Source organism: Patella vulgata, chromosome 4 (genome assembly GCF_932274485.2).
Source record: "Patella vulgata chromosome 4, xgPatVulg1.2, whole genome shotgun sequence".
Taxonomy (NCBI): domain Eukaryota; kingdom Metazoa; phylum Mollusca; class Gastropoda; family Patellidae; genus Patella; species Patella vulgata.
Window position 1 is genome coordinate 15,737,404 of NC_065882.2, and position 14,274 is coordinate 15,751,677.

The 14,274-nt window shown below is 37.0% G+C and overlaps 1 protein-coding gene across 2 annotated transcripts in view; it reads right to left on the reverse strand.

Annotated features, from left to right (window-relative positions):
• Positions 1-340: 340 nt before the first annotated feature.
• Positions 341-14,274, reverse strand: part of LOC126818655 (MAM domain-containing glycosylphosphatidylinositol anchor protein 1) — a 110,524-nt gene continuing 96,590 nt past the window's right edge. The window contains exons 6-8 of one of the 2 annotated variants that reach the window (XM_050546182.1): positions 7,438-7,728; positions 6,519-6,542; positions 341-5,012 (exon numbers count right to left, since the gene is read on the reverse strand). In XM_050546182.1, coding sequence (XP_050402139.1) covers positions 4,906-5,012; positions 6,519-6,542; positions 7,438-7,728 — 422 coding nt within the window. In that variant the 3' untranslated portion in view covers positions 341-4,905. Of the gene's footprint in view, positions 5,013-6,518; positions 6,543-7,437; positions 7,747-14,274 lie in introns of both variants that reach the window. The other variant, XM_050546181.1, reaches the window with a different exon arrangement.

Here is a 14,274-nt window from a genome sequence, read left to right on the forward strand (position 1 = left end):
TTCCGCGTGCGCGTGAAACCACAAGGTCCACCAGTCAAGTGGCGTGCTTTCGATTCCCCGCTGGTACGTGACGACATGGAGTAAGGTCGCCTGGCTAACCTCGTGGGTTTTCTTCAGGTCCTCCGGTTTCCTCCTATAGCTAAAGATCCCCCCTCTCTCTCTCTCTCTCTCTCTCTCCATTTCATTTCTCTCTCCATTTCATTTCTTTCTCCATTTAATTTCTCTCTCCATTTCATTTCCGTCGTTTGACTATCATAAAACTTGTATAATTAAACAGTGCCCAGGTAACAAGACGTAACATTGAACCACGTTTCAATGAACAAAAACATTCAAGAATAAATTAATGCAAAGTATTTTAATTGGACCGTTAAATAATAGAACAAAGCTAACCATTTTTATAACAAATTCTTTATTTACAAAAACTAGAACTTGAAGTAGCTGGTTTGTGATGCACTTCTCTTGTCAACACATAAAATGGTTGAAGATATAATCCAGTGACATAGTAGCTCGGTATTATTACAACCCGCATTGTGATGTGTATTCATAACCCAATACGATCAATCATACAGCAAGTTCATGTATTTTGGGCGTACGAATTATAGGAAATGAAATGAAATGAAATGGGGTTTAACGTCCTACTTTTCTGCTCCTAACCTGGGCTAATGAAGACGGACATACGCCATACAGTGTGCTATAAGGGAAATTTTGCCCGGGCACGCCAGTGTATACACGGGACCTCGGATTTTCGTCCCATCCGAACGACTAGACAGTTGTCCTTGCCTGGTCCTCCATCGTGCATCACTGACAAGGGGAAACCACGCCGGAAAATCTGAATGAACTTTCTCGGCCAATGCAGGAATCGAACACCCGACCCCTAGGCTAGCGAGCCAGCGTCTTACCCACTTAGCCACGTGATCCCCCGCGAATTATAGGACAATAACCGGTCGCGAAAGACTGACCATACGAAACATGCATAATGATGCTACATTAAAGATACATTATGTAAGATTAGATAAAGAGCTAGATAATTTAATTTGAATATGCTGAAAATTTCTGTCCAATTGCTTCACTTTAAGCCGAGAAAACCTTATTTTAAAAATTACTGTAGCCTCGATTGTCATTGTTACCGCTGTCGCGATAATTAACAAAGTCACGATTATCTATTTTTGCGTTTAATCATCAACGGACGTCGGACACATACGATGGCATTGAGATTTGATTATGGTATTTTCATGTTAATAAATGTGCAATTAATAATGTACATAACATTTCAGGCCTAAAGAAAGACCTGCAATAGGCAGATTTAGCTCTTGCATAAAGCATGTTTAAGTTGTTGGGCGTACCCGGTCTCCAGCGTCAATATAAAGCATGTTACGATTCTATAAATTATGCATTATGTTGCACCCCCTCCCCCAAAGGTCCCACACAAGAATATCTGGAGCCCAGTTTACAAGCATTATATAACCCCCCGTGCAATTATGATCCTCAGAGTTGTCCATATAAATATTTGATTTACAAGCCCGTAAGTCTTATGACCGCTGTGTGAATACATTTTATGTGTCGACAAGAAGGGGTAATTTTATTCTAATTACGTATCCATAAATACAGACTAATTAAACTATAAATATAAACAAGTTATGTACAATTATTCTCAAATATATACACATCGACAAAACTTATTTTAATCAAAGCATCAGTATTTTGTTCTGCATGGCTGTTGAGCTTTATAATAATTCAAAAACTGTCTGTCCAGTTAAGCGGTTCATGCTAGTGAGTGGCACTAGTGGGGTTATCTTGAGGTTTTATACCCGTATCTAAAGGACAGATCCTTTCATGTGATCGGTAAAATTTGTCCTGTGGTTACAGATGTTTTTGGACTACGGATAATGTCATGTAGGTTTTGTCCTACGGATAAATTCATGACGGTTTTGTCTTACTGATAAATTTATGTAGGATTTGTCCTACGAACTAATCAGCAACTGAGCCAAAATCAAGAATAATAAACTTCAGGAAATCTCCTTTAAAAGTTGTTTTAAAGCAGCAATCAGTTAGCTGACTGTGCCGGACTCCATTTCTTTCATATGAAAATATACATCGGGATGGTTGATTTTAAGTCTTATAATGAATTTTGTCGCGGAGAAAACTGTCCCATTAAGTAAGAGACAGCTTCTGTGTAAACGATCAACCTTACATATGATATTTTCAATTAAAGATACATTATGGGAGATTAGATTGATCCACTATGAACCGAGATTTAAGCGATTGAATTTTCAGCCTAGCCTCGATCATCATTATTAGGATAAAAAAACATAGTCTCAATTATCTAATTATGAATGGAAGTCGAACAGCAAATCGGAACCTAATCCAATAAACATCGCAGCCTACCAATGTCACCGAGAGTTGATTATGGTCTGGATAAGTTAATTAAAGTCTAATTAGTAATTTAGATAACATTTCAAGCCTAAAGAAAGACCTGCAATAGACAGATTTAACTCTTGCATAATGGATGTTTAAGATTATCATTTTAAAGGAGCTAAGTTTCTAACTCAATATCTTCGATAATATTCGAAATTAAAAAACACGAATTATAATTGAATATTGGTCAATTTCAATCAATATTGATGCTGTTATCTTGCCGTGAAACTATAGGATTCAATTATCCAATATTTAAGACACAATTAACATTAATTGTATAATCATTACACGAGTCGTGTACCCTATGGATTCGGGTGTCATTTTACAATGAACACATAAAAACATATTCTACTACACAATGTGCAAGTAATTAGTAATGGCTGATTCACAAACGATATAATAATAATTTAAAAAACGTGTAGAATGCACTAAACAGGCGTGCACGACTGCGGTTCAATTTGAACTGTTCACGTGTTTCACCGAACATAACTGATTAGAAATTACAATATTTTGTTTCAAAAATTGAATACAAATCACTTTGCATACATATTACATTATGTACTTTTCGAACCATTTTTGTATATTTCAAGGTTAAAAAAAATAGAGCCACATGCCCTTTAACTCAATATAACTTACCCTGAACCGCTTGATTGGAAGGTCAGTTAAGTTAGAATTTATTGATAAAACACACACACTATTAAGCATCATTTCACTATTATGCGGAGACAATTTTGTGATTAATACACAGAAGCGGTATACTTAAAAAGAAATACATTAATAAGACTAGCTGAAAATGAGGGATGTAGAATGAAAGCAGTCAAATCTCTTTCATAATCCTTCTTCTAGTGTCTGGTTCTCCTCCAAAATGGCTTTTGTTTCCTTGACGATTTCGGTCTTTTAAAGACTCTGGTTGTTACGTGCACAACATCATTTATATAGAAATGCTGGTGGTGGCGGGGATATTAACTTAGACGTGCGAAAGGAATTTAGAAGCTTGGGTAGTAAGTATGTACATAAAATGACCGCGAGTCTAGTGGAATGCGACAATAGGTAGGCTAAAAACGCCGCTGTCTTGGCGAACTCTCCCCCTGCATGTAACAGCAATTAAACTAAACCGTGAGTGAGTTCCAAAATGGCGATTGTATAGTTTAATGATGTGTTCCACCTTATTAATTTAATATCTACACATAGTATTAATATAACACAATTAATGGCGCTAAAATAATCAAACAATTTCACAAAAAACAACAAAAAAACAATAGGCCATTTATAATATATACAGCATTGATATTTATAATTATTATCCCATGTCTCTCCAGGAAACCGATGAATGGAAACTGCCAGAACTGTTTAAAGTGAGTATCGGAACATTTGTCAATCGAACACCAGAGTTGTTTAAAGACAGTATCGGGAGACTGGTCAATCGTACAACAGAACTGTTTAAAGACAGCACGGCGACATGAGTCAACCGCACACCAGACCTCTTTAAAGATGACAGTACGAGAAAATTTGTCAGTCGATCACCACAGTTGTGAAAGAACAGTACCGGACCATTTGTCCATTGATTAGTTTAAAAGGATTATTCCACAAGATCTTATCATCCATCTTGAATGACATCATTCTGTTTCCGAGTTACCTGTTACAAACACACCGGTCAGTAGGCCCCTGGTGATGATGTCATGCGTATTTCGTTTTACGGAGTAGCTACTTCCGTTTCCGTTTCTGTTTACTAATTTTTTCACTGTGGCAATCATTGTTTTTTTTTAAAGACTAAATATAAATGAATTATGTTATCAAAATCTATATATTACTACGAGTTATTATTTCAGATTCAGTATAAAATTGCACAGCCCATCCCTGTCACATTCGTTGCATTTTCAAAATTCTGCTATCGACGACAGCAATGATCTACATTGTTCGTGACAACTTCCCTTTTTTTCAGAACACTTTCAGTAAGCTAACCAATTTAAATTCCGTTGTTTTGCATAAACGTAATTTCACAAATAACACTAGCTTTCCTCATCAAGTTGAATATTTACGTTGTATTTTTATACACTCGAAAAAAATTGCTTCCGCTTAATGTTTGTGTTGTTTTTTAGTATTTAAAAATTATTGACGGGGACACGTTTTGAAAACAACTGCTGGATAACGCTTATTTGATTATTTAGAAGATCTAGGGGTCAAAGGGTGCCATAGGTTAAAGGTTTCACTGTGTATCGGCCATTTATAAGCAGGCTACCAGGTGCCTGACTATTTTTGTTGTCCTTAGTCTATGTCATTGTGTTTTAGATTGATTATACAGACCCGCTTTATCCATGCAAATTAGTTTATAGTTCATACAAATACATGTATTATCACATATAACACTCGCTCAGCTGTTGTATCACTCCGTCACTTTACGTCACCTCACACTGCGCATATTAACGTTATGCGCATGTCGACTAGATGGATTAAGGCACGCCGATTGCACCACATTTGTGTTCTACCATGTCACGTGATCGGCAGCCATATAGATAACGTCACTAAAAACATTAGAAAGAGTTTACCAGAACCACAGAACGAGGCTGAATCGGTGAGTGTATGAAGCGATCCAGTTCCTGCAAAGAGAGAACATTATTATAAATGAAAAGAACGTTGTACACTCAGAGTATGACTCTGAAATTGATCAAAGTCATTAGAACCGTTGGGGTTATAACACCTTTTTGCTTAACACACGTTCACGAATATTTAAGTATCTTGTTTCTGTGCTATAACTTATAAGTAGAATATGTTATTCGAAATAATGCCAAGGTATAATTCTTCGTGTATTTTCCACCGAAACGTAACTATACATATCTCCCCTATCATGTCAAACATTATATGGAATAGGCATGGTCTCGAGCTTGCACGAATTTATCTATGGCTAAATAAACAAGACTATAATACATTACAAATAATAATCGTCCCACTCCAACTCAACACGGTCATTCTTCAAAAAAAATGCACAGATACATCGGAATATTTGAAATTTATCCTTACTGCGTTAATGATAGGATAAACTAATAGAGGTACCGACACATTCCAACCGTTCGAAATCAGAAATCTTCCAGGTAAAGTCGAATATTATGCACAGATACACCGCAAGACCAGGGCCTTGTTTCACAAAATTTTAACTAAAGATAAAATCCAAATTTTAGTAGATAATTCAATTTTGATTGGCTAAGCACTAAAATCAATCTAATATTATCCAATCAAATTACTCAAATTTGGATTTTATCTTAGTTAAAATTTAGTGAAACAGGACCCTGGTCCTATTTTCAATATTTTAAAATAATTTTGTAATGCTTTCCTTACAGCATTATCAACATGAACTACATCTTGTTGTCCCCAACACTATAGACTAGAGTTTTTTGGTCACAGATGATTCTCATGCATTGTATCAAATCTATGGAATTCACCGCTGATCATGAAGAATTTAAAATCTCTTGACTGTTTGGAGAATTAGTTAAAGACTTTATTCGACTGCTTATAACTTTAATTGTGTTTTTGTCTTGTAAATGAAATGAAATGAAATGGTGTTTAACGTCCTACTGGTCTGTTCCGACTGAGCCAATGAAGACGGGCATACGCCATACAGTGTGCTATGGGGACAATTGTGCTCGAGCAGCCACACTATGGCTTACTCTTTTATCGAATCCCAACTGCCAAGGGATCTTTTACGTGCACGCAATGCATACACGGGACCTCGGTTTTTCGTTCCATCCGAACGACTAGACAGCTGTCCTTGTCAGGCCCTCCGTGCTGCACCACTGACAAGGAGAAACCACATCGGAAAACCCGATGATTTTGTCTTGTAATAAGTTGAGAGCTAACTGCGCATTGAACACTAAATTTGATGGGCTGGGCAGTATAAGTACTCGCTGTTAGTATAAAAGGATAAATAATGGATATACTTGTAAAACAGGAAGACCCGATCAATGCACAATATTATTTTTTAATATAATTATTTGTTTTCTTTACAACATTTACAATCTGATAAACAATTGTTCGATGTCAAGTGTTTTAAATAAATCAAAATAATGAACCCAATTTGGAAATGAAAATTACAAAATAAACAAAATTACCTCTTTTAACATTCGGTGATTCAGCTGCAAATAAAAAAAATTAAAAATACATTTTATTAAGAAATGCAAAAAAAGAGCATGATTAATGGTTGTTTTTTTTTAAGTCTGCTGCATTATTGTCGTCTGAAAAGTAGGGAAAGAAATGATGATAAATTGGAAATTAGCGACATAGCAGATATAGGTTGGATAAAAACACTATAACAAATCCACGTTGTTATTGTATTAAACAGCTTCCTTTTCATACGAATTCAAACTTTTAGATCAAGTCCCAGTATGTGCAGAATTCTCGCACTGGAAAAGAAATGAAATGAAATGGGCTTTAACGTCCTACTGTTCTGCTCCTATACTGGGCTAATGAAGACGGGCATACGCCATACACTGTGTGCAATGAGGGAAATTTTGCCCGGGCAGTGGCACTATCGCCTACTCTTATATCGAATTCCAACTGCCAAGGGATCTTTTACGTGCATTCCAATGTATACACGGGACCTCGGTTTTTCGTCTCATCCGAAGGACTAGACAGCTGTCCTTGTCAGGCCCTCCGTCCTGCATCATTGACAAGGGGGAACCACGCCGGGAAATCTGGATGAACTTTCTCGGCCAATGGATCGAACACCCGACCTCCCCGCAAACGAGTTCCGTGCCAATATCTCCGTCCTGCATCACTGACAAGGGGGTGCCACACTAAATAATACAGAGGAAATCTCTCGGTCTAAACCGGCATCGAACCAGGGACCTCCCCATAACCGGGTTCCGTGCCAAGACCCCCGTCCTGCACCACTGACAAGAGGACGCCACACTAAATAATATAGAAGAAATACGTCGGTCGACGCCGCATTCATCCAGGAACCTCACCGTAAGCGAGTCAGTGACCTACCTACTCAATGAACCACTATGGCTCTCTTTTTGATCAACTTACCTAATAAGACTGTGACGTGTTTACTGTCAATGACGTCCTCAGAACTTCTACAGATATAGGTTGCTGTATCTGACATAGAGCTTCTATCTATATACAGTTCACTGATTAATGCACGATGTTTTATACTGTGGTATTTAGTCATTATTATGTGTTGGTATTTATCACTGTCTATTTTATCGCCATTTTTAAACCAGTCGATGTCCTCTGGCATGTGTGGACCGCCGGTGGCGTTGCATCGAAGATGTATTCTATGTCCAAGTTCCACGTAATCTTTTCCCGTTACTTTGACAGCTGCAGAAAATATAACATCTGAAATTTAATAAGCAATCTTTTGAAATATTATTATCTGAAGGATATAACATAATAGTCACTTTTACCGCTAGCGCTAAGTTCCCACTATCACGATTCGCGCTACGATTGAACTGGCTAGATCTATTTGTTAAAGCCAACTCAATTTTCGTCACAGTCGCTGTGATGTGAATAAAGTTAGGGCCCGTGATTGTTGACGAGATTGTAGGTTAGGGTTAGGGTAAGCGTTAGGATTGAGTTCAGGAGTAGAGTTAGGATTGGGATTAACCCTAGCCTTGTTTAGATTTCGTGACCTTTGACCAAACTTGAAGTTGGCCTGTAAATTCCTATCTGGTCTTATCATCTGCACGTACCAGATAGTGGACTCAATAGGGACAATCCTAACGTAAAACATCGCACGGCAGTGGGAACTTAGCTTAAATACTATATTGCACAGGACAGGGGCGTGGTGGCAGTGAGTTTGCGAGTACACATACAATCCCCACTTTTTTTGTGCCATTACTTACTATCAAATAATTAACATTTCTTACAGACTTTTGCTACAGAAAAACAAATGTTAAAAAAATGTAGAAATGATAAAATATATGTGGTGTACACGATTGTCAATCATTATCAGAAGTCTTTTGAATTTTCACAAATTTGTCGGTAACTCTTGTTACCTTTGACTTTTGTAACGGGGAGAGGAGACACGCCCCCACCCACCCACATCACCCCTAACACATGCCCCACTCAGTTGACTGCCTACTCACGGTATTTACGCCCCCACCACGCCCTGCCACAGGAGATATTGTCTGTTTGGTAATAAACGTTATTTATATTATTTTATTTCCTGGATTGGTCAGTTTTTTCTTTTGATATATAGAATAGAACATTCGCTATTTAAAAAACAAATATTATATCAACAAAAATTGTATATAGTAAGGCCTCAGTAGAACTCTGTATATCGAGAGTTTCAACTTCTTGAGGGAAAAAACCCACCGAATAAGATCCCAGTTACACATGTGACGTCAACCACTTTGTGACGTCATCATCTTACAGGTGTATGTGACCAGAATGTATTACTTGCACTGATCAATGACCGGGTGGGTTATTTCTAGTTGAGTAGCGATACAACTATTAATAACTGATAAAACTAGATAAACACCTGCACCGTAATCACAACCCACACATCGACTCTTCCTTTTTATCCCGAATGGTTAGCACGTGCCCGCTGTATCATAAGGTCTGTCATTGAGTCAACTGGCGGGGTTTCGATTCCCCGGTTATACGTGACAAGGAGTAGGATCGTCTATCCAACCTCGTGGGTTTTCTCCGGGTCCTCTGGTTTCCTCCCACTGCTAAAGACCTCTACGCGCAATTATTGAAATAAAATTGAACCATGTTTTAGTCCCGAAATGACCAAGTTTGAGTGGAGTGGACGTTGAACCTCATTTCTTTCTCCCTCTTTTCTCGTTTTAAATTTGGTGCCTCATGTTAGTGAGTATAACCGGTTAATTCTGCGTAGAAGGCTTTTTAGAAACTTTGTGATTCCAATTGGCATATGTAGTCGGCCTAAAGATGCCTACGTCTTCATTTATCCGGGGGGTGGTGGGCTCATTTAGTCAAGTGGCGTGGTTTCGATTCCTGCTTGTAAGTGACAAGGAGTAGGGTCGCCTGTCCTACCTCGTGGGTTTTCTCCAGGTCCCCCGGTTTACTCCAATGCTAAAGACCCATGCACACAAGCGAATCATTGAAATAAAATTGAACCCAATGGGTCTCTCTTATTAATCCAGTTGATCTTATAATGAGAGCTACGGTATAGCATCCACCCAGTTTAAGTGATAACTGATAGTCGTTATTACCAGACTTTAATTGAACAATAGAACACGTTATACACGTCACGAAAAAATCTACCGGTCACTTCCGGATGACGCTATATTTCAAACACGATTTTTCCCAAAACAAAATTTCACATGTCGGCTTTTGATTTCTATCAATGGATACTCTGTGAAGTCCAAGAAGGTGCCTTTAAAAGATATAAAAGTGATACGTCTATACAATTAGTGTAAAAATAATTTATTTTTGTCTGTATTCGGGAATGAAGTTATTTTAGTTACAGAAAGTAACAATTCCGGAAATTAACATACAAGTATAGACAAATTGAAAATTGTTCTGGGCGATAAATAGACGAGTGCTTTGTCAAAACGATCGCGTGTGAACCAGTTTTAGAAAGTCGTGTTCCAGTCCCCAAAACTGTACAAAAAAAGGAAGATCAAAAGATTGACGTCTGAGAAATGTAGTGGAGATATCGAAACAATCCACACATATGAACTCATAAAACCAAAGATACGATAGCCTACAATTGGAGTCAGATTCTCCAAATTCTTATTTATCTTAACGACATGTTCCATCTACATAAGTAACCACTCGGCAAACCTCAGCAGATCCCAGTACCCTTCATCTAGCTGCGGCTGTACGACGAAGTCAGCCATTGGAACTACTTTCAAGTTCCCGGATTACCAACGGCGTTGCCCATTACGACGCCTTTGAAGAATGTTTAATCAAGTTTATCCGATTTTCTTCAAACAAGGACAACTTTGCACTGAAAATTCTAAACAGGCTTCGAACGACGCAATTTTGATAACTTCTTTTTAAAAGCGGCAAGTTTTCCTAATAGTTAAACCGGTGCGGCATCGCAATTGTACAGGCGTAGGTACGTATCACTTACCGTCATACAACCGAGGCTAAATGTAGAGTAACGGAATCTGCCGAGGTTTGCCGAGTGCATAAGTAACCAATTCCCAACGTCAATCTACGAAATTCGGCACGTCGACTTACAACTGGTACCAAAAAAGCATATTCTTAAAACTCATCTGTTCAAAAGATTATGATTATTAAAGTCATCCGTATCCCATTTTCAATAACCTGTGTCAGTGTCAATAAGTTACTTTGTGATATTTTTGTGTTGATCATATCTGATCTGTTTTACTTCAGGCATTCGTGTTTTTACCACTTGTTTATTGTAAAACGCCTTTGAACAATCTTTTTGGAAATGGCGCTATATTAAAATTTCGATAAATAATTGTCAAAGTTGAGGTTTGTGTTTTCTGCGAAACATATAATTTCTTCAGAATGAAAAAGATGGCAGTAATCTTCAAACATTGATGTGGACCTTTTGTAAAAACAAAACCTACAATTTTTTAATGACGTGGGAGAAATTTGCGCAGATATATAACATACTAATGCCACCGATCTTTATACCTTTTAGGGCAATATCTAATTTTTCACGGCTTAATACGCGCTAAAATGTACTCAAATGAATTATTTAAAGGTGATAAATCGCTATTCTTTGGCACCTAGAAATGAACACAAATCGGTCGGAATGCATAAAATAATGCATATTGATTGTATATAAATTGACTTACATTCAACTGTTTTTGTTTTTACTGTAATTTCCAATCAATTAATTATATTTTGCGAAATGCGCGAAGAGTTCAAATTAAATGTTCATGTTATTCCAGTCTACACCGGTAGTATTCTCCTGTGTCCACTCGATTATTAATTCTCTTTAATTAGAAATATTATTAAATGGCAGCCAATCAGATATATCAAACGAAGGGTGTCGTAGCGCGTAAATGTAATAAGTCTCCCGGAAGTAGAATGATGGAAAACAGAATGGACCGGAAGTAGCTATATAGATGTATATATAGAGACATATATATCAGAAAATAGCCAGATCGATACGGAATATAGACAAAATGTCTAGAAAACAGGAACTTATCAAATGGTAATTTTCTATCTTAATTTCATCCGTTTAGCTTGAAACGTTCAAGCAAGACATAGATTGCCTTTTATCCCACAACGGAACTAAGTTTTGATTATAAAATATAAAAGGCATTAAAGGAAAGTCTAACGTAAATAATATATTGGGTCTATTTCATATTTAACCACCAAGCAATTAAATGAAATGGGGGTTCAACGTCGTAGTTTACTGCACCAATCAGGCTAATGGAGACGGCCACTAAGTCATGCATAAAACAAACAGTAAGCCAAAGAGTAATTTAAAAACCAAAATTAAACCTATTACATATTTTAACAGCCAAGCAAATTAAATGGAATGAGGTTTAACGTCCTGCGTATTCTTCATCAACCGGGCTAACGAAGCCAGCCAGTCAATGGAAAGGGGTTTAACATCCTACTGTTCTGCACCGACTGGACTAATGATGATCGGGAGACAGTCAATAGCCAAGCAATGCAGATAACAAAACAATAAAGTCAAGGAGTATTTTTCAAAATCAAAATTGGGTGAAAAACACATTTAACAGGCAAGCAATTAAATGAAATGGTGTTTAAAAGTCCTAATTTTCTGCAACATCTGCAATAATGAAGTCGGTGACCGGCCAAGCAATTCATAGAACAATCAATCAAAGTGGGGGTAATTTCAGAATCACACTTTCCCCAATACCTATAAATAATGCAATCGTGACATCGAGCTGCATTCTATTGCAGACCACAATGGCGTTATACACTTAGCCAGATAATAGCCTGCTGAGTGCATAGGTGCCATCTCCTACAACTGGTCGACAATCATAAATTTGAACATGTTATTGTAATAACATAACGCTAGATTATGAAAATTGTTTAAGACAAACGGACCAATTTCCTTCGTGCTTCCGTGATGTCTGCCTGTGTAGCAAATACGATTTTTGGTTTTCTTAACAGTTCTTACGCAATAGGTTAGGTATGGGGGGATGTAAACCTCATTTTAAAGTTTTCCCCGGTCATTAACTCAAAATTGTAATTCCAAACGCTAATTGGGGAAGGTTTAATTACAACATTGTGCATTCTTCGTTGTAGATTTTTGTATTAAGAACGTTATTGTGCTTACATGAAGACTTACCAGTAAGGATGAATAGAGCTCTACATTTTAACTGAGGGTTTTGTGTTGAAAATACAGAAGCTAAATATGCCAATTAATTGCGTAAGCCAAATACATATCTTGTTATAAATGAAGGTTGAAGTGATAAAGAGAGTGAGAGAGAGAGAGAGAGAGAGAGAGAGGGGTGAATGGAGTTTAATTCAAATCGACAAAACCTAGGTCATTTTCGGGACTAACATGGCGTTTGATTGTATTTCAACAACTTGCTTACCGAGGGGTATTTAGCAGTGGTAGGAGAGAGGGATAGAGGTGGGTTTTACCGTCCAATTGACACATACTAGGTCATTTCGGGACTAACACATGGTTCAATTTTATTTCAATAATCCGCTTGCGCGTAGGGATCTTTAGCAGTGGGAGGAAGCCGGAGGACCCGGAGAAAACCCACGAGGTTGGACAGGCGACCTTACTCCTTGTAATCGAAATCCCGCCAGTTGACTCAATGACATACCTTATGATACAGCGCGCACGTGATAACCATCCCCCCCAGCAGTGGTAGGAAACCGGAGGATACGGAAAAAACCTGGGAGGTTGGACATGCGACCCTTCTTGTCACGTACAAACTGGGAATCGAAACCACGCCACTTGAATCAATATTTAGTTTAGGAAAGAATCCTTCCCTTCACTTCCCCGCTAATTTTTAGACAAGTAGAAAATGGTGTTTATTTCGCTAATCCGTGGATGGGGGTGGGGGGCATATCTGACGCATCTAATTATTTGTGCTTTTTCATATTCAATAGGCAGGAGCGGGCTCAGATATCTAACGTAGATGTTATCATTGAATTCCGTATTAGAGATGTTATAAAGCTGTATAAATATATTTGTTTATTTACAAAGTGACATAGACTGCTATGTTTTTTCAAAATCTTTCGTTTAAGGGATTTAAGAAAAAAAAGCTTATAGAAGTTGTGTAAATATAATACAACACATAAATATGCTTCTTATAATATAGTATTTTACAGATAAAGTTGTGTTTTTACTTAATATAATATTTGCAGAGAAAGTTATGGTTTTACTTAATATAGTATTTATAGAGAATTTATGTTTTTACGTAATATAGTATTTACAGGTAAAGTTATGTTTTTACTTAATATAGTATTTACAGAGAACGTTATATTTTTACTTACTATAGTATTTACAGAGACAGTGATGTTTTTACTTAATATAGTATTTACAGAGAAAGTTGTGTTTTACCTAATATAGTATTTACAGAGAAAGTTATGTTTTACCTAATATAGTATTTACAGAGAAAGTTATGTTTTTACTTACTATAGTATTTACAGAGACAGTGATGTTTTTACTTACTATAGTATTTACAGAGAAAGTTGTGTTTTACTTACTATAGTATTTACAGAGAAAGTTGTGTTTTACTTAATATAGTATTTACAGAGAAAGTTATGTTTTACGTAATATAGTATTTACAGAGAAGGGAGTCTTTTACAGAGATGTATTTAAAGAGAAAGAAAGTTTCAGCTTTAGAAAGGTTTTCAAATTCGAAAAATAACAATATAGTGCAATTTTAAGACGTTTGTTTTGTTTACAGGACTAACAGAGTTTAAAAGTCCTAGTCGGTGATAGATTATGGTGCAAGGGTTGAACATGAGAATATGTGT